Below are 18,391 nucleotides of genomic sequence, written 5' to 3' on the forward strand. Positions count from 1 at the left end.
ACTCTTTTTCAACTTCAGTTGATTCTGAGAATTTTAACTATGAAAAACTAAGCTATGGTAAAGAGTATTTTCTTTGAAAGAGTCAGGATATAATATTGCACATTTCTAACACTTACCACGTATATGTATCAGGAAAAAGAAAAAAAATGTTCCCTTGAAAAGTTCTTTCTTGAGCAGTCATGTCAAAAATTCATTATTGGCCAAGGGAGCAATCAGAACCCCTTAGTGTTAGCTGTCAGGACCCACAGGACCTTACTTTTCCACTGGGCTTATGTGGATATATACACTATTTGCACTGTTTTATCAGATCTCTGAGACCCACTTGAAATACTTTACTGCATTTATGTGAGCAAATGTGTATTCTAAAGCCAAACATTAAAAAGTGGGAATTCTCCTCCCTCAATTGTATGGTATGTTTTATGGGATCAAGATATGGATTTGCTGTTATATGTCCAGACTCAGCCAAGACCTTCAAAAACTGGAACTTGAATCAAAGATGGCAGTGGGCCTGAGACATTGACTGTGAAAGAAACAGTTTTCTGATATAAGATCTAAACTCAGTGATCAAAAATCCAGGCAAGTGCTTTCTAGCAAGGCTTACTACCAAAAGAAATAGTGCACTTTGTGCTCTGGCTTCTCCATCATGCTTCTCTGATCTTCAGAAAGGATGGAGATGGACTTTTGAGAGCACTTTCTGTAATTTCTATAATTGCTGATGACCTAGTTTTATCAAATTGATAACTTAGATAGACTCCTACAGAGTCTGCTCCCCAGTGCTTGTCAGTAGACCATTTCCTCGCCATGCTAATAGAGTTAAAAACTCGTACAATAAAGACATCATATGTACATGTAAGTGTGTTAGACCCCTGACTTTGTTTTGTGCCTTTTTTTTTAACCAAATGAATACATTCTATGTGATGAATACACTACTGGAAATACTGTGTTTACAGATGTAGTCAAGTATAAAGGCATTCATCACCAGCCTTTAAACCAAGTTTTCCTCATGGTTCCTACACCACCTGTCTTTATTTCTTTATCCTGATTTTTATGTTAGTCCTCATAGAATTATTCAGATAATGAATGCATGTGGTTTAGTTCATTTAAATCACTTTGAGGAAAAACATAGACAGTGCTGTGTTTGTTATCATGTTCAAAGATACTTTTGGCTGTTGTACACTTTTAGGTAGACCAACACCTATGTGACGCCACAGTGCCTAGCTAAGGACCCTAACATGCTTGCAACATGCTTCTTCAATTCAGGAACAGATAAAATTCAAACAAAAGAATAAATGTATATAAACACACACTTGTAAGAGCAATCATAACAGATTATCCATAAAATAGGATAATTATTTCTTAAAATAACAACACTCACTATTTTGAATATTTAATTAACTGCCAACCTCTGGAATCTATAAGATACAAATTTTTTGGCATCCAGAACCAAGACTAAAGCACAGCAGGCAAATTGGAGGAAAAGAAACAGGAGATGGTTCAAAGATTGAGGGAGGAGATCAGTCACCACCAGGCTATTCTCAGTGGACATGTGAACACCAGTATTTATGTCCCCAGTCATGGGACCATTGATTCATACCAGGTAGGATTAGAGGTTCTAGCAGTAATGATTATAGTGTTGTTGGATTAGTAGAAAGCTTCGGGGGCACAATTGAAGGTATTAGCCACAAAAGGAGCCCCTGTATATCCCTCAGCAGAGGATGCTGCTCTTCTATTGGCCACGTTTTTTTTAGTAGCATGTAATGGAAGAATCATCATGTAGGTAGGTAAATGGATGGAAGGATAAATGGACAGATGGATGGATAGATGATAGATAGATAGATAGATAGATAGATAGATAGATAGATAGATAGATAACTTTAATTCTGGAGATGTTTATGACTACCTCATAGAAATTTATGGTTGGAGTAGAAAGAAATTAGATTCCAGAGAGCAGAAGTAACTCAAAGCATTCAGTAAAAACTTTGTTAGCTGTGATAGTAGATAGATCGTGTTGTGAATTCTAAATTTGGAATAGTTAGAAAATCGAGTATTCTGTTTTTCTCAGAACTGTCTTTAGATACAAGCTTAAAGTACAATCATTTCCACATAGCATTTGTCTAGCTCTCTAAAAAGGTACATATGTGAAAATCTAATACATTAAGGGGTCATTCTGTCATTTTTTTGTGTGTCTAGGGTGTGTGAGGTCATAGAAAAGCAGTGACTGTCAGGTAGTTATGATAGTCCACTCTGCTTCTTTCAATCAACTCAGCAAGGTTTACTTAGAGTTTAGACATAACCTAAGAGACAGGAATGGAAGCAGAATGGTCCCAGTGAATCTGCCAGCCTGTATATGATATCAGAAGTATGGCATCCTGACTGAAAACTCAAGTGCATGAATCAGCCAGAAGCCCTCTGTTCTCAATACGTGAAATGAGGAATTCACTCCTGTAAAAAAAATTTTTTTATGAAAGTTAAAATCATCTGTACCAGTCCACAAATAAAACAAGTGTAGATGGCATCCAAGCTTTTCAGCTTGGGCAAAATTCCATTTAGTTGATTTCTGGGAGCTTTTCTCAGACCTTCTCTGACAAAAGAAAGGGTGACTGAAAACATATCAAAGCAGAGAATAGTTAACTTCTAGTTAGAGTATTGAGATTTTAAAATAAAGGAAAGTAATTTTAAAATACCTTTAAAATTCATTGCAAATAATATCTAGGGAAATTTGACAATCAATATGTCACAATAAAATCATTTGATATTTTTATAATAAAAAATAAAAATGTTAAAAGTAAATCACTTATTTGACATGTATGTTTCTAATAATAGAATCTTACTATATAGGCAATGATCACATGCATGCCAGAAATACCCTGTGACCAATGTTCATGTGATCATTGCCTTCTCCAGATTAACTCCTTAGTAATGACAGTGCTAATTAAAGACTCAAGATTAAGATCATGTCTTATGTTTCCTAAATTTTCCCTTATTTTATTTAGATGTAGGTGGCAATTATTTTTGATTACTTCAAAATACCTAACAAATAGACTACCTTATGGAAACTAACCATTTTTATAACATCAGAATGGAATACCAGTACTATCTTAGTCTGTGTTCTAATGCGGTGAAGTGACAGCATGACTGTAGCAACTCTTATAAAAAGAAAGCGTTTAGTTGGGGCTGGCTTACAGTTCAGAGGTTTAGTTCATTATCATCATGGAGGGGAGCATGGTTGCATGCAGGCAGACACGGTGCCAGAGAAGTAGCTGAGAGTTCTACATCAAGGTCAATATGCAACAAGAACAGAGAGGCTCTGGGCTTGGAATGGGCTTTTTGAGACCTCGAAGCCCACACTCCAGTAACACACTCCGCCAACAAGGCCACACCCTCTAATGCTTTCAAATGGCGCCACTCCCTGGTGTTCAAATCTATGAGCCTATGGAAGCCATTCTCATTCAGACCTCTGCAAGCACCAAATCTATAAAAGAATAATTATGGGGCTGAAGAGATTTCTCAGTAGGTAAAGTGCTTGCTGCCTAAACATGAGGAACTGATGCTGGATCCCTAACACTCATATAAAAGCCTGGTACCACCCCCCTGTGCTCCCAGCTCCAGGAGGCATAGATAGCAGGATCTCAGGAGCTCACTGGCTAGCTAGCCTAGCCACTTATTAAATTCCATATTCAATGAAAGACCCTGTCTCAAAAAGTACACGGCAGCAAAATACTCCATATTGGCCTCTTTGTGCACAGGTACATGCACACATATCCCCCCCCCCAAAACACACACACACACACACACACACACACACACACACACACACACACACATTTTTGTCCTCCAAAGAGTGGAACAATTGAGATATGTAGCACCAAGTCCTAGACTCCTTTTTTTTTTTTTTTTGACATCTCTACCTTCATAAACTGAGGGGCTTGAGATTTCTTTTCTCTTCCAAGTCTCCACTAGTTCTAAAGGTGGTTCCACAACTTGCTTAAGTACTTTAAAATATTTGAATAATTTTAATAAGTGTTTACATCCTCCTGAAAGCTATTGCTTTCATATCCATATGGAAACACAGAACAAATTTGAACACAGTTGCTGCTCATTGCAGCTGATATGCTATAAATGGTTGTTGACACCGAGACCAGATGTCGTGGAAAATCCTGCACCATTAGGAAGCAATGGGGTGGGGAAGGAACCTATGTATGAGAATGTCAGGAGACTCTATTTAAAAACCAACCTAAAAAGTTATCACTTTGTAAGCATGTAGAGATCATGGCCAAGTATATATGCTAACATAGGGATTCATATGAACATTTCTTCAATTTTAAACATGCATTACAGATTGAAATTGTTCCTGCACACTGAAATGACCAGCCATGGGGAATGTAGTACCTGATCACCAGCGTGTATATTGTCCCTACAAAATATGGTGTTCTTATGTTGCACATCCACTAGATATTGTCATGAGATACAATTCAGTAGCCTCATAATACTATTTGAGAGATGAAGGAAGTGATCAGTCAATGACAGGGTCCATGGTTGCCCAAGTCTGCAACATTGAAGTGAGAAGGCGTGAATCTTGAATTCACATTTTTTTCTAAAGCATCATTATACCCAATTCCCTCATGTTGCTGAGTCAGTGTACATGTGCAGGTGTGTTGGAAGGTCTCTGCTTTTGATCCTGCCTGTCATGTTCATCCTAGGAAGTCAAAACAATGAGATAGTAACAACTGGAATGTGGTGGAAATCCTTTCTAAGGAGGCAGCCATGTACTCACCGATATTCTAATTGGTCTGCCTCGGTGTAACCTGGTAACAGATGTATTCCTTTCTTAAGCTTTCATAGTTTGAACTCTCAGCAATGGACTTGTATAGTACAATATAGTTTCAAATAAATGTTAAGAGTGATTCAAGAAAACCCAAAACAAATATGCCAGTTCACACTAAAAGTGTCTTTAGAAATTATTAGTGAGTTGGCCTTCTGCACTCCCACAGACCATGATAGAAAATTTTATTCTAGCTGGCCTTTCTAAAAAGTAGAAAGAAACTCTATGGAAGTAAAATACATGTGATATATTAAAGGTTTTTACTAAAGCTAGCCACTTAAAGCAATTTTCAAGTGAAATACTAAAAAGCAGATTCCTTTATTAAAATCAAAAACTATTCTAACTTTTCAGTTTCCATTCCATATTCTCTATGTTAGCTTTTCCTAAATGATACACACAAATGCAAAGCCGTCTTGGTGATTCAGTTTTAAAATGAATCCCTTCCCTTGGAAATAGGCCTGCTTTCTCCTGTACATAGCTGCTGCTGAACAGTCTTATGGATTTCAGATGAAAGTCACATACAAATATATTCCTATTTTCTTAGATGACTCACAGGTTCTAGAGTGAGGCCTTATAGGTCATCTCTAGCTACGAATACTGCCCCAGTCAGAGACTTGGTTTTTTGGGGTATTGTGCATAGAAGCTTTTCAGTGTAGTAGTAAGAGTAAAAGCACATTAAATTTTAAAAGAGTTTACTCACTAATGACACTTGCATTTGCTCAAGTAACTTCTATACCATTAGACTTAAAGTGATTGGATCTCTTTCCTTGAATGAGTCTGTGGTTGGCAAATTACATTGGATGCATATTAGCAGGCATTTCTGAAATCTCAGTCTTTTGGAATGTGAAAGTTCCAAAGAAGGAGAATCAGCTGTTGCGTACAGTTTAGTGTGATTGGTCTGAGCTACTTATTCCATAAATAAGTAGTTGAAAATTATATTGATTAAATTAGAAAATGTATAGGTAGTTAGTTGACCATAAATTTTAGTTATGAAATTAAAATGTCGAAAGTGAGTAACTTAGCCTGATTAAATATATTAGCACACTGATAAATATCCAGGGTTCCAATTTCAAACAGTAAGTCATAAGTGACATCAACCTAAGTGCTTTCATATTCTTGAAACATGTTAACCTCGAACTCCAAATTAAATGTCTTTGATGACCATACTTCAACCCCGAAAAGCTACCAAGGTCCCTTCACATTTCCAGTGGTCACAATAGTAGTGAATCTGATGGCAGTGAGCAGCAATCGCCTGAAGAAGTCTGGTATTTAACTAAAACTTGCTTGCTCACCCTCTAATTTCTTATGGATTTAACCTAATTTCTTCTAAGTTCTGCTTGTGGGTTTTGCTGTTTTGCATGGCTGGCTTGATTTATAAATACTGGTTAGGCTGTGTTTACTCAAGTCCCAAACAACCCACAAAACTGACAAATCCAACAAAGAGAGTACTCAAATTGATGAAAACTATGAAATTTCTTATTTGACAACACATAAACAAAATCATTTGGCTGATAACGTTTTCAAATTTCATAGAACAGTTTTGGTACTTGGAAGGGCTATTGTTTCCCAACTGTTTTGGTGGAGACATAAGCTCCAAATTCATGGGTTCTTATCCAAAGCAAAAAGACCTTGGACCATTTTCCCATGTGTATGCCAATCCAGATGTCTGGGTGGGCTAGGCTTCACTGTACATAATACTCAACACTCATTTCCTAACCATATCAGCAATCTGTTTCTTAGTATCTATGAGGACATCCAGGGAAATTGAAGGCTCTGTCTCAATGTTTGCTTTCAAAATTCCAATGTGGTTGGGAAACAATGGTATAGACACAGCCTCATTCCAAGACTGATTTGTCAGTCCTTGAGGAAGGATCAATACCAAAGAAAAATGTGTCTTTCTCATGGTATTTTAGGTGGGAGAATAAGTATCTGCGTAATATTTTAGTCACACTTTAAAAGAATGTAAATTACACAGTAAAAAGTGGCTTATAAATTTTTGTTTAAAGCTAACTATAACATTTGGCAAACAGTATACTCTTTCTGCCTTTAAGAATAAACAGATCCTTAAAGACAGCCATTTTAATACATAATTCAGAACAAGTCTCTAAAATTTGTGCAGAAATTGTTTGGAAACATTGAGGAATCAAAATCACTGTGTTTGAGTCCAAACTCTTAAAAATCAAGTGGGATTTAATTTGCAGTTTCATTTGCCAAATGTCTGTAGGTTGGTCCAACTCTGGTTATCATTTTGCCAGGTTTCCTCCTGCTGAAAATGTCTGTGCTCTGTTAGGCTTCTAAGTCTGTGTCAGTGGCCAAGTGTGTACCTTGAGTGGTCCTTGGAGGCATGTGAGCAGGTGAAGCCAGCAGCTCGACTAACTGCATCCTTCCCCATTGCCTCTGCAGTGCCCAGTGCATCTGTCTGAAGCCTGCACCTGTGGTTGTCCTCTAACCCTACTTTCCCTGGGATTTAGGAATGGAAATCTCCAGGAGAGACAACAGTGCATGAGTTTGTTTCCCAACCACCCGCTCCCTGTTTAATCTTGTACAAATGTTGGTCATTTTAAATAGTCACTTAAAATAGATTCTCACTTTAGTCTCTCTCTCTCTCTCTCTCTCTCTCTCTCTCTCTCTCTCTCTCTCTCTCTCTCTTTCTAAATAAAGCCTGAGAATTTGCTTTTAGCTAGCAAATCCAAAGGAGCAGCTGTGAAGCTGGCAGACTTCGGCTTAGCCATAGAAGTTCAGGGCGACCAGCAGGCGTGGTTTGGTGAGTAGGGCTACTCTCCTTAACTGTGCTCTCCCAGCCTGGAACTCCTGGTTCCTAACACCGCTTTCTAGCCACAGCGTGGTAGCAATGATCATCTAGCAGCATCTTCACTAATTGTAAGACATTGAACTTGATGTTAAATGGGTCTATAATCAGAAAATAAGAGAAAAATGTTGGCAAAACAAGTTCATGTACACCTTTTTTTAAAAAAATGTTTGTGGTAAAATGTATATATATATATATATATATATATATATATATATATATACACTTTTTCCCTAGTGTTCATAACCCACACTAGGGAAAAAGAGACAGACAATAGAACCCTAGGACTCACTGACTGGCCATCCTAGCCTGCTTGGCAAGCTCCAGACCATTGAGAGACCCTGTCTCAGAAAACAAGGTGGGTGTTACCAGAGCAACTACACTTGTGGTTGTCTTCTGGCACACACATACTAGTGCATACTGCAAAACATAAAAACTATTTCATTGTATTTTAATTCTCATTTTAACTCTACATACTTTGTTCCTTTTATTCACTTTTCACCCTATAACCCTGGTCTCTTTAAGTATTGGCCAAAACTATGAGAATTAACATCCTATGTAGCACATTCGATAAAACTGTAAAAAATAAAATATCCACATACATCCCATTTATCCTAAGGAACTGGATGCAAAAGAAATCTGCAATATGCTTTTAATGTCTTATTGTTGCCAGGGCAATGGAGGCTCTACCAGGATCTTACATTGTGGAAGAATTACTTTACTTAGTTACTATTATGCCTCTCATTTTAAATATTAAGTGATTTTTTTAATGAGAAGATTGTCTAATAGATATATTACCAACAGTTGATATTTCTGTTTCTTTCATTATCTGTTTTGATGCCCCTATTAGTACTTTGAAGTAAAACCCATGTTATCTCTGGAGAGAACAAGTTCTTATTAACTTTGGTAGTGTATATCATAAAAATCCTACATTCTTAGGCGCTATCCCCTGATGAAGAAGACCATGTTTACTGTGCTCCAGCATGCTGTATTCATGAAGTCATTGTAGAGTGTTATTTCTTTTGCATCCAGTTCCTTTTTTATATTTCTTTTTTAATGTAGTAAGTATAATTTCTTTGCAGAAATGAGGAATAATTCATTTCTTGGATATTTTGCCTCCTGGTAAATAAAGACTGTGACTTGGCATTAGTTTATGGTTAGAGGAACTTCTGATTGTGTGACCTTTTAGAGAGGCTTTCCATTTTTCCATTTGTTGCCTTTTAAAAGAATGCTTTCAAATGAAAATGGTCACCTTTGTTATTTTTTAAAGTGTTCTTGAAAAACTCATTTTCAGGAGTAGAAAATATTTCCACTGGAGTCTGGTAACAGTTGTTATTGTTTCTTAAGCATTCCTGATCGAATTCTACTCTGCTTTATATAACCCAAGGCTTCCTTTGCCATTACCCCCTTCACTGTGGCTTCTGAGGTTGGAGGTCTCTTTGGTCGGTGTTCAGTGGTGATTCATCCAAGTGTCCCCAGACTCCTCTCAGTTGCCAGTTATGAATACGCCCTGGTTATTTATTAGTACACATTGGACTGATATTTTTCTGGGCTGATTTCTTCTCAGAATGAGTCTTTCAGTTACTGGTAGCCCTATCCACCCTCATGGCCCTGTACCCAAAGGATATCTGTTTTAAAAAAAAATATTTTCTGAAAGTTTGCTTTGGATTTGTCCTTAGTATTTAGGTGTTCCATCCCCCTCTTTTGTAGGCAACTGATTGTCAAATGCATTTAGGGATCATCTTTTGCAAATAATTAATCTGCCCTCAGTTTTCTAATTATTTCTTTATAGCTTTAGCTTGAACTTCCATATAAGTGATGTTAAAACATCTAAACAAAAGTAGCCCTGCGTCAAAATATCATAGTAGATTGACTTCCACACCTCTGATGTATGTGTGTGTGTGTGTGTGTGTGTGTGTGTGTGTGTGTGTGTGTGTTTTCAAATAATCTACAAGGTTGGACAGACAGACCTCATCTTCAGTTAAAGAAGCCCCCTAAAGCATTTTTTCTTAGTTGGCTATTTCCTTCCGATGTCATCATGACAACCCTGACTCATGAGCATCTGTTTTCCCTAGGTTTTGCTGGCACACCTGGTTATCTCTCTCCAGAAGTCCTACGTAAAGATCCTTATGGAAAACCAGTGGATATGTGGGCATGTGGTAAGAAATTACATTTCCAAGGCAAATTTTGTAATAGAGTAGTATCTCTGTCAGTTTGGGATGCAATAATAAAACACTAGAGGCTAAATGGCTTTAACAACTAAAAAGTATTTGTAATGATTCTAGAAGCTGGATAGCCTATGGTCATAGTGCCTATAGATTTGCTGTCTAGTGAGGGTGTACTTCTGGATTCATAGATACCCATTTTCTTTTTGAGGCCACACATGGTAAAAGAGTCTTTCTTGTAAGAGCATGAATCTGAGTCATGAGGCCTTTTCTCCAACAAAGGCTTCTGTAGCTGGAGAGCTTCTCCCCAGGTGCCACCAAGGCCCCACGGTCCCATAACCCACGTGTAAAATAATCACTCAGACGCTTATATTACTTATAAACTGTATGGCCGTGGCAGGCTTCTTGCTATCTAGTTCTTATATCTTAAATTAACCCATTTCTACTAGTCTATAAGTTGCCACGTGGCTCATGGCTTACCAGTTCCTTACATCTTGCTTGTCATGTTAGTGGCTGGCAGTATCTCTCTCCCCCAGCCTTCCACCTCCCAGAATTCTCTTCTCTTTTGATCCGCCTATACTTCCTGCCTGGCTAATCAGCATTTTATTTATACAGAGCGATAGCCACAGCAGCCTTCACTATTAACCTCATCACAGTAGCACCGAGGACTTCAGCCTGTAAGTTAGGAGAAGGCACAAATGCTCTGTAGCAAGCAGTGTTGTTAGACTTGAACTCAGAATGTCTCAAACTCCAGTCTACTGAAAGGTTCATGGAGAAGTGGGTAAAGAACAGACCTCTGTGTTTTTGGTTAGGTCTGGAGTGGGCAGACTGAAACTTCTCTGGTGACACCAGTGTTTTATCCTGGAAATCTGAGAACAATGATGTAGAGAGCCTTATAATGTTACATGCTTGCTCTCCTGAGCCAGCCAGTCCTTATAACAGAAACTATTTCCCCAGGATTTGCTTGGCAAGAATTACAAGAGTAAATCTTGAAAACAATGAATGAATGAATGAGTCTGATTCCAGCCCCAATCTGCCAACTCTAAATTTAAAAAAAAAAAAAAAATCCTGGGCAGACCCAGCACACACTGGGGAGAACCACAACATCATTTCTAACAATAAAATCTCTATGTGTTGACATATTCTTCAAATAGATGGAAGACTGAAATAAGGGGATGCTGTCAGTCATTCTGAAATGTTTTTCTACTAAGACTCTCAACAAAACCTAGTGTTCTGTGTTCCACAGTCGCCTTTCTACTGTATAAAAATGAGTGTGAACTGCTACAGTTCGGCTATGGTGGGGGCTATAAGCATGTTTCAGTGTCATGTTTGCCAGCAAACCCAGAAGATGTTGGTTAAAAATTGATTTACAGGTTCTGGAAATAACTTCTTAAGTTCAGTTTTAGTTTAAAAAAGAAATATCTATGTTGGAATGGCAAACTATCCCATACTCCATTCCTTGTCAGCTTTGCATCCCTAACAACAACTCGATATGAATGCAAACTGATGGAATCCTGTGTGTTCCAAGTTCCCTCCATGCCCCAAAAGGCAGCTATGAGGAGCTGGATTTTTGTCATGCCTAGCTGCCAGTCTTTGGTTTGCACTGGCTCTAATATCTGAGCTTTCTGTCTCCCTTTTCCCTGTAAATAAGAACAGCATACCCTCACAGAGCTGTGGGAAGTCAGACAAGGCACATATTAAGGGAAAATATTTTAGAGTGTATAAAGCAATGTGAAATGAAAACAGCCATCATCATTCTTAAGATTTAGAAGTAACACTTAGTCAAAGGCTATAGTCTTAGATAGATCCTAAGCACTCTATTCCCCCTGCCTTCCTAAAGCTGTTTTCTAAGTGAACTTCAAAATACCTATAAGCAAGAGTTGAATTCTAACAAGGTCGGTAGCTCAAATGTTTCCCTTATACTAAATTAGCTCTGAGCCCAGATCTGTTTCTGCTGATGAGCCTTCAAGCAGCAAATTGAACCAAGAATCAGGCTGACTGACAATGACAGTCAGGTCTTATGGAGTATAGTCATATTCTTGAAATATTTTAAAATATAATAGAGTCGATTTTTGTGAAGTACGGGGTTGTGTAGATGGAATGTGATGTTCGGATCTTAAACACTATAGGCACTGTGTGGTCATTTACTGGTTCAGAACAAAAGGAAAGTTACTGAAGTATTAGGGCCAGTGTCCCAGTTTTGGGAGTCCTAAAAATCTAGACTAGGCCACCCACTCTAAATGCAAATTAAAGACTACTAGACAGAAAATCAGAGAAAGCAGATTTAATCAAATGTGAGTAAAGATGGTCTGTGACCCCAGGTCTACTTGGGGTGTTGGCATGAATTTCAGTTTAAACAGCAGAAGAACTGTAGCACGGAGCAAGATGCATGCATGATTAAGAGCCCTTGGTCAAAGTGTGTCTTGTTTACTGTCTCAGTCCACAGTAGTTGAAGGACTCTTATTCTTAGAGGAACAAGCTGGTTCTTCTGAACTGCTCCAGGAGGCAGTCTGGCCTTCACAGATTATTGCTTTGCTCTAAAGGTGGTCTGTCCTACTGGACTTTGTTGTAACTGAAGTCCAAGGTATCTGGAGGTTTAAGACAGTGACTCTTAGTTGTGTGTCTTTGGCCTTGAGGAGGAACCAGCTGGGTTGAGTGTTACAGGTCTTTAGATAGATATTCCTTGAATGATTAACATGCCTATGAGGAGTCAAATAGGACTCTGAACAAAGCACAGAATATAGATAAAACAGAAGGGAAGAGATGCTTCTGTCCTGCTTTCCCGTTATCTTACGTGCCCAGAGAAGGAGGAGTGGTTGCTGTATAGGAAAAACAGCCAGTGGTTGGCACAGGTTATCAAGCATTTTTTTTTTTTCCAATTTCAGTAGATACTCATCTCCAGCTTGACTAACCCATGTCATTCTTCTGTCCTGGCTTTCCTCCAATTTCTCCCTGTTTTGTTCTCCTTCCCTTTTGTCCGTTTGGTAGCATGTGCCATGGTTAAAAGAACACTCCCATCTTTTCAGTTTGCTTGCTGTAAGATGGTATAAATTGTTCAGTCTCTTTGTCTCAGCGTCCTCTTAAAAATGGAGATAACATAGGACTTGATTTACAGCACTGCCAAGATGTGAGAAGATGCACTTAGTGTGTGTTAGTTACTAGTAATGTTGTTACTAGAAAGTTATTTTGGGTTTTTCTTTTGTTTTGTTTTGGAGTTGTTTTTTTTTTTTTTTTTTTTTTTTTTTTGGATGAACTTTCTAGACAACTGATGTAGCCTCATTTTAGAAACAAATTTTAGTAGTTAATTCAACATTACAAACAATTACAATAATCGATTGAATATGATAATGCCCTCATGACTTTCTGGATATCCATTTCTGTGTGTCTCTCCTCTCCTCCCCTTCTTTCTCTCCTCTCTTCTCTCTTTGTCATCTCACAGCTGTCAATGTCTAATTTTCTGTTCCCAGAGTCCCCTTCTGCTCTGCTCTGTGCTGCCCTTTGCTTTCTTCACCTGGTGTTTTGCAAAAAGCAGGATCCCTTTGCAATAAGCAGTGCTTGAGCTCAAGCATGGATCTGTAGTCTGCGCCCATTTTCTTCACAGACGATGGACAACTTTTAGTTAGAAATTAGTCTAGAAATTCAATTATATACTTTGATGGCACATATTTAAGGAAATGACCACCACTGTGCATAGCATAAGTATTATTATTATTATTATTATTATTATTATTATTATTATTATTATTATTACATTTCTGGGTCATTGTTCCTGGTTTCAAATCACTGCTTCACCATTTTATTACGCCCTCTCACTCAGGTGACATGAAGGCATATTAAATTTACTTTACTTATAAAATGCTGTTTCCTCCTTATCTTTTTTTTTCTTCAGCTTATGGCTTAACTGGAGGGTAAACATTTCATTCATCATCTCTTTCTCTCTTACCAATTCTTTCTTTTCAAAAATAGATACTGCATTGTGTGGTAAGGAATAATGCTAGTCAATTAAAAAAGAAAAAGCAATTCCAGAGACTAAGCTATTATTTTATATGAACTAAGGTATAAGCATTTGCTATAACAGGGTCTTTGTCATACTAGCTATTGACATGGAACAGAGTGTAGCACAGTGTGGGCATCGGGACTAAAGTGTGGCTGAACAATATTAGAAATGTGCACTTACCTGCACTTGGGAATTCTCAAACACCACCATTATCTTTCTTTTAAGATCTCAGAGTATGGCCTGACTGATACCTGGTCTTTGAAAGCAACCAGTCCATTAGTGAAATGTAAATAATAGACATTACGGAAGCCAAAATATAACCCCGTGTTCTGCCATTACCAATAGTAAATCGGTTTTAATGGTTTTCTTGTATATAGAGTGGCTTCCGTAATTCCCTACTGGGATGAGCAAATCTTTATAGATATCACTGAATTGCTGGCTTTTAATAGACCTCCTTCTAGAAAAGTTCCTTAAAAATAAGGGAGAGAGGGAAGAGGGGCAAGCCAGTAAACAGAGGCTTACCTCCCGGAATATATTTATGCTTCCTATAACTTTATCTGTCGTATTAGATGTCACTCTGAATGGTCTTGAGTAACAGTATATCACTGACCGTCACAGAATGTACCATGACTTTGGCCAAACCTTTGGACTATTATGGATATGTTTCTCCTTCTCTTGCGTGGTGAACTGTGTTTCTGTAGCCACATAACTCCAGGGACATGGCCTTGTCATGCTTTATCTGGACTAAGTCAACACTAGGCGCTGTGTTAGTCTGAAATCCCAGCCCAGTTGACAGTACGCTGCTGCTGTCAGTTCTGTAGCTGCCTGACCCTGGGCCACCACTGGAGAGGTTGGCTACCCAGCTGTTTATCACTGTCTTCTGCAGACGCTACCCAGGGGGCCTTGCTCTCAAATAGAATCTTTACCAATGACCTCCTGCTCAGAACACACGATGTTTTCTTAAATCTCTCTTAATTGAGTACATGTAACTTCCCAAATCTGGTGCCTTTCAAATCGTGAACCATATTATGCTTCAGTATGACTTGAAGTCTTATCAATACTTCAGCTTTCTGGGACATGCCCTGGAATTATTGGATAGAACTCTCTGAGGTCCTATGATCCTGCAGTCCCACTCCTGGGTATATATTCAGAAGACTTGAAAATAGAGTCCTGACTAAACGGTGTCTGCCTGTGTTCTAAGCAGCATTACATCTTCACAAGAGGGTGCTGATGTGTAGTGGCAAGTCTATAAATTAAGCACAAGGTCATACACAGTAGTACAGTATGTAGCCTTAAAAAGAAAGGAAATGTTCTCACAGGCACTACCCTATAGATGAACACTAGGGGAATTGCATTAGTAATATAAAAGAACATAATTCTGTTCAGGTGAAGTATCTGAAGCAGTCTACTTCACAAAGCCCTAGAAAGCTGCTCTTCTACTTGACACCACTGAACTGCGCCCTTGAAAACCGTGCACCTAGTTCATTTACTACTTAATGGTCGGTTTTTAAATATAATGCTTTCCTTTAAAAGAAAAAAAAAAAACTGTGATAGAAAAGGTCTGTCAGGTAAATCTCAGGATCTTGCATTTTCCAAGCTTGCCACATGATTCCGATGAACACCATGTCCAAGCCAGCCAGAGTCTCCTATAGAGCAGTGGATTTTAGGATTTGTACACAATACAACAAAGGCTGCTGCCAGGTGGCATCCAGGCCGCCATAAGGAAGAAGAGCAGAGCATTATGTAAACAGCACCATGTGGGGCTCATAGTTTTGGAGGCTGAGAGACTAAGATGAGAAAGGAAGGCAGCACGGTGGTTCTAGTGAGGACTCTTCTCAAAATTACACCTTACCAACTTCCTACTCTTATTCCTCTGCTAGTGCTTTGACCTCCCTCTAAAGGGCACTAATTCTTTTCCCGAGGACTCCACCCTCATGATTTAGCTACCTTCCACTTCTGCAAAGCATCACAGAGAGGTTAGAAGTTCAAACTAATTCTTTGAGGGGACTTGGGCATTCAGTCCACTGTACGTGCTCCTCAGTCATCTTGGCCAGATACCTGAACCTTCTATTTGGGGAAATACTGATAGTTATTATTTATCTTTGTTAACCCTATTACATGGCATAGATAGTTCTGTCCTCTGAGAGATGATTTTATTCTGCTAGCTTTGATTTTCATAGTTCATGTTCAACCCATCATTCCTGTATAGCACTTTCCTTCCTTGAACTGCATGCTGATTTTTTGTTGTTATTGTTGTTAAGAGCATCGCAAGATATGGGTGAATATCCCTCTCGCTAATTGTGCATTTCCAGATCCCTCTGTAGGTGCATGGTATAGTGTGTGTCACTTACCACAGCAAAGTAGATATCTTGGATGACTTCTCCCTTAACTTTCCCCAGATTCTCAACTTTCCATCATTTCTTCTTCCATAGCAGCAGTCTTTAGAAAGTTTGATCATTTGTGTGATTATAGGCTTAATCATTTTTTCTAACATTAGCTTTCATTAAAATAAGTTTTGAATGTTCTTGATAATGTAGGCTTTCTGCCTAATCAGTAATCAGTGCTTCCCAAAATTTTAATTAATCAAGCATTTCTCATATCTTCCAAGCATAAATTAACACACAAGCCAAAGAAAACTAGGCAGCATTATCTAACAATGTTATATGGAACCAATTGTGCCTAAAACAGTTCTTCGGCTGTTGATTTCAAGAACATTCAAATGTACAAAAGGAGAGAGTAGCACAATGAACAGACGGCTAAGGTTACTTCGTCTTACCCCCAATTATCCCCCCATCTGAGATTGTTTCATTCCAAATCTAAAAGCATGCCAATATATCTGTACAAAAAAGGAATGCATTTGTAAGTGTGACAATAATGCAACTTACTAAAACTTCATAGTAAGGGCGAATATAAGCATCTTCACATTTTTCCTTTCACAAGTTTGTTGTTAATGTGCCTTTAGTCTCTTCAATCTCTTTTGATATGTAGGTCCCACCACTGCCTCTCTCTTCACTCATTTTTAACATATCTGTGTCTCCACAGAGGACACATAAGTGGCCGCCCTCACTCTCCATGCACTGTTGGCCTCCCAGCGCTCTTGTACTACTAGCTGAGTCCACATCTCGTCAGGGAGAGTACAGGCGTATCTTGTCATTCCAGAGGGAAAGAAAAAGCTACAGGGTTTGTGTTCACAAGACTCTGGAGCCAAGCTATTTCCTCCTGCCAGAGATGGAATAGTATAGGATTGATAGGAAAAATACTACACTGGATTAAAATACGCACACACAAAACTTAAACTCATTTGTTTCTGTTGGTAAAACCTAAGAGACATTCTGAAATTTGGGTGACGCTGAAGAGTAAATGAGTGATTTCAAAACAGGTTAATGTCAGTCAAAAGAAATGGGCCATTATTCAGCCTTTCCTATATGGACTGTACCTAAGGGTAACTCAGTAATTAGAAAGGGTTTTCCTATTTTAAAAAGATGAGATAGAATTAGAATACCACTAGTGAAACACCCAGGCAAGTGATTAGCAAAGGCCCCTTAGGTTGTGAGAGATAACTGGTGCTTGGAGATGATAGGAGCACCCCTGAAATCCTCATGGTGATGGTTCATGCTGACAACTTGACAACATCTGGAATCCCCTGGGAGACAAGCCTCCAGCCATGTCTGTGGGGGATTAACTTGAGGTTCATTGAGGTGGGAAGACCTACCAGGGAGGAAAAGTAGTTGCAGGGGATTTTGAAAGTGTTACCTATTGGTAAGCCTGCTAATAACTCAACCTCTTCATCTCCTTGCTTTTATCTATAAAATGTTCTTAGTAACATATCTACCACTATAAATTAAATGGAGTAATGCGTTAAGCACATGTAACAAACAAGGCTTATGAAGAAACTTTATGATACAACATTATCATTATGCTACAACTGTGCTAACCATCCTTTATTTTCAGAGAACAAAACTTTAAGGAAGCATAATTCAGGAGCCCTTGGACGCTAATGAGCAAATCCAAAGAAACTTACAGAATACTTTAAAGAAGCATTAACAATTTCACCTCAGTTAGTCAGTAGTACTTTCTTTCCTTTTCAACGCCTTCAAGTCTAAAGCATTTTTACTTCTAATATTTATACTATCATATCAAAAGTATATTTTCTGTAGAAAACCCTTTATTATTACCAAATGACTAAATCATGAGATGTTGTATGTCTTTTTCCGGGGAGATTTCTGGACAGATTTCTACTCACCCCAAATATGGTACCAGTGACAGATGAAAGAAATGATTATACCAAAATCCAAGTTGGTGAAGCAGTGAGTTTTCTGGTACTACTGACATGAGCATGGATGGCTCAAAAGCAGCTGCATCATTAAAATCCCACCCAACTCACAAAAGCTGCAACCCTGGAACTCTGCACTTCGTGAAGGCAGCCTGACCAATTGGAGAGTCCTCTCCACAGCAGTACTCACTGCTTAAGTAACTTTGGCGAAAGAGGGACCTTGGGAATCTGTTAAGCTTGACTTCCTCAGATAAGATTTGCAAATTGCTTTCTTCCTGAGTCTTAAAGGGCCTCTTTCTGGGATGGAAAGTTTTGATATAGAACT

The 18,391-nt window shown here is 38.5% G+C and overlaps 1 protein-coding gene across 9 annotated transcripts in view; it reads left to right on the forward strand.

Moving 5' to 3' along the window:
- The window catches only part of Camk2d (calcium/calmodulin dependent protein kinase II delta), a 261,335-nt gene that overhangs the window by 186,748 nt on the left and 56,196 nt on the right, over positions 1–18,391 (forward strand). For all 9 annotated transcript variants that reach the window (XM_036189904.1, XM_036189909.1, XM_036189908.1 and 6 more), the window contains exons 7-8: positions 7,484–7,586; positions 9,707–9,790. In XM_036189904.1, the coding sequence (XP_036045797.1) occupies positions 7,484–7,586; positions 9,707–9,790 (187 nt within the window). The remainder of the gene's footprint in view (positions 1–7,483; positions 7,587–9,706; positions 9,791–18,391) is intronic.

This window comes from Onychomys torridus, chromosome 6 (genome assembly GCF_903995425.1).
Source record: "Onychomys torridus chromosome 6, mOncTor1.1, whole genome shotgun sequence".
Classification (NCBI taxonomy): Eukaryota; Metazoa; Chordata; class Mammalia; order Rodentia; family Cricetidae; genus Onychomys; species Onychomys torridus.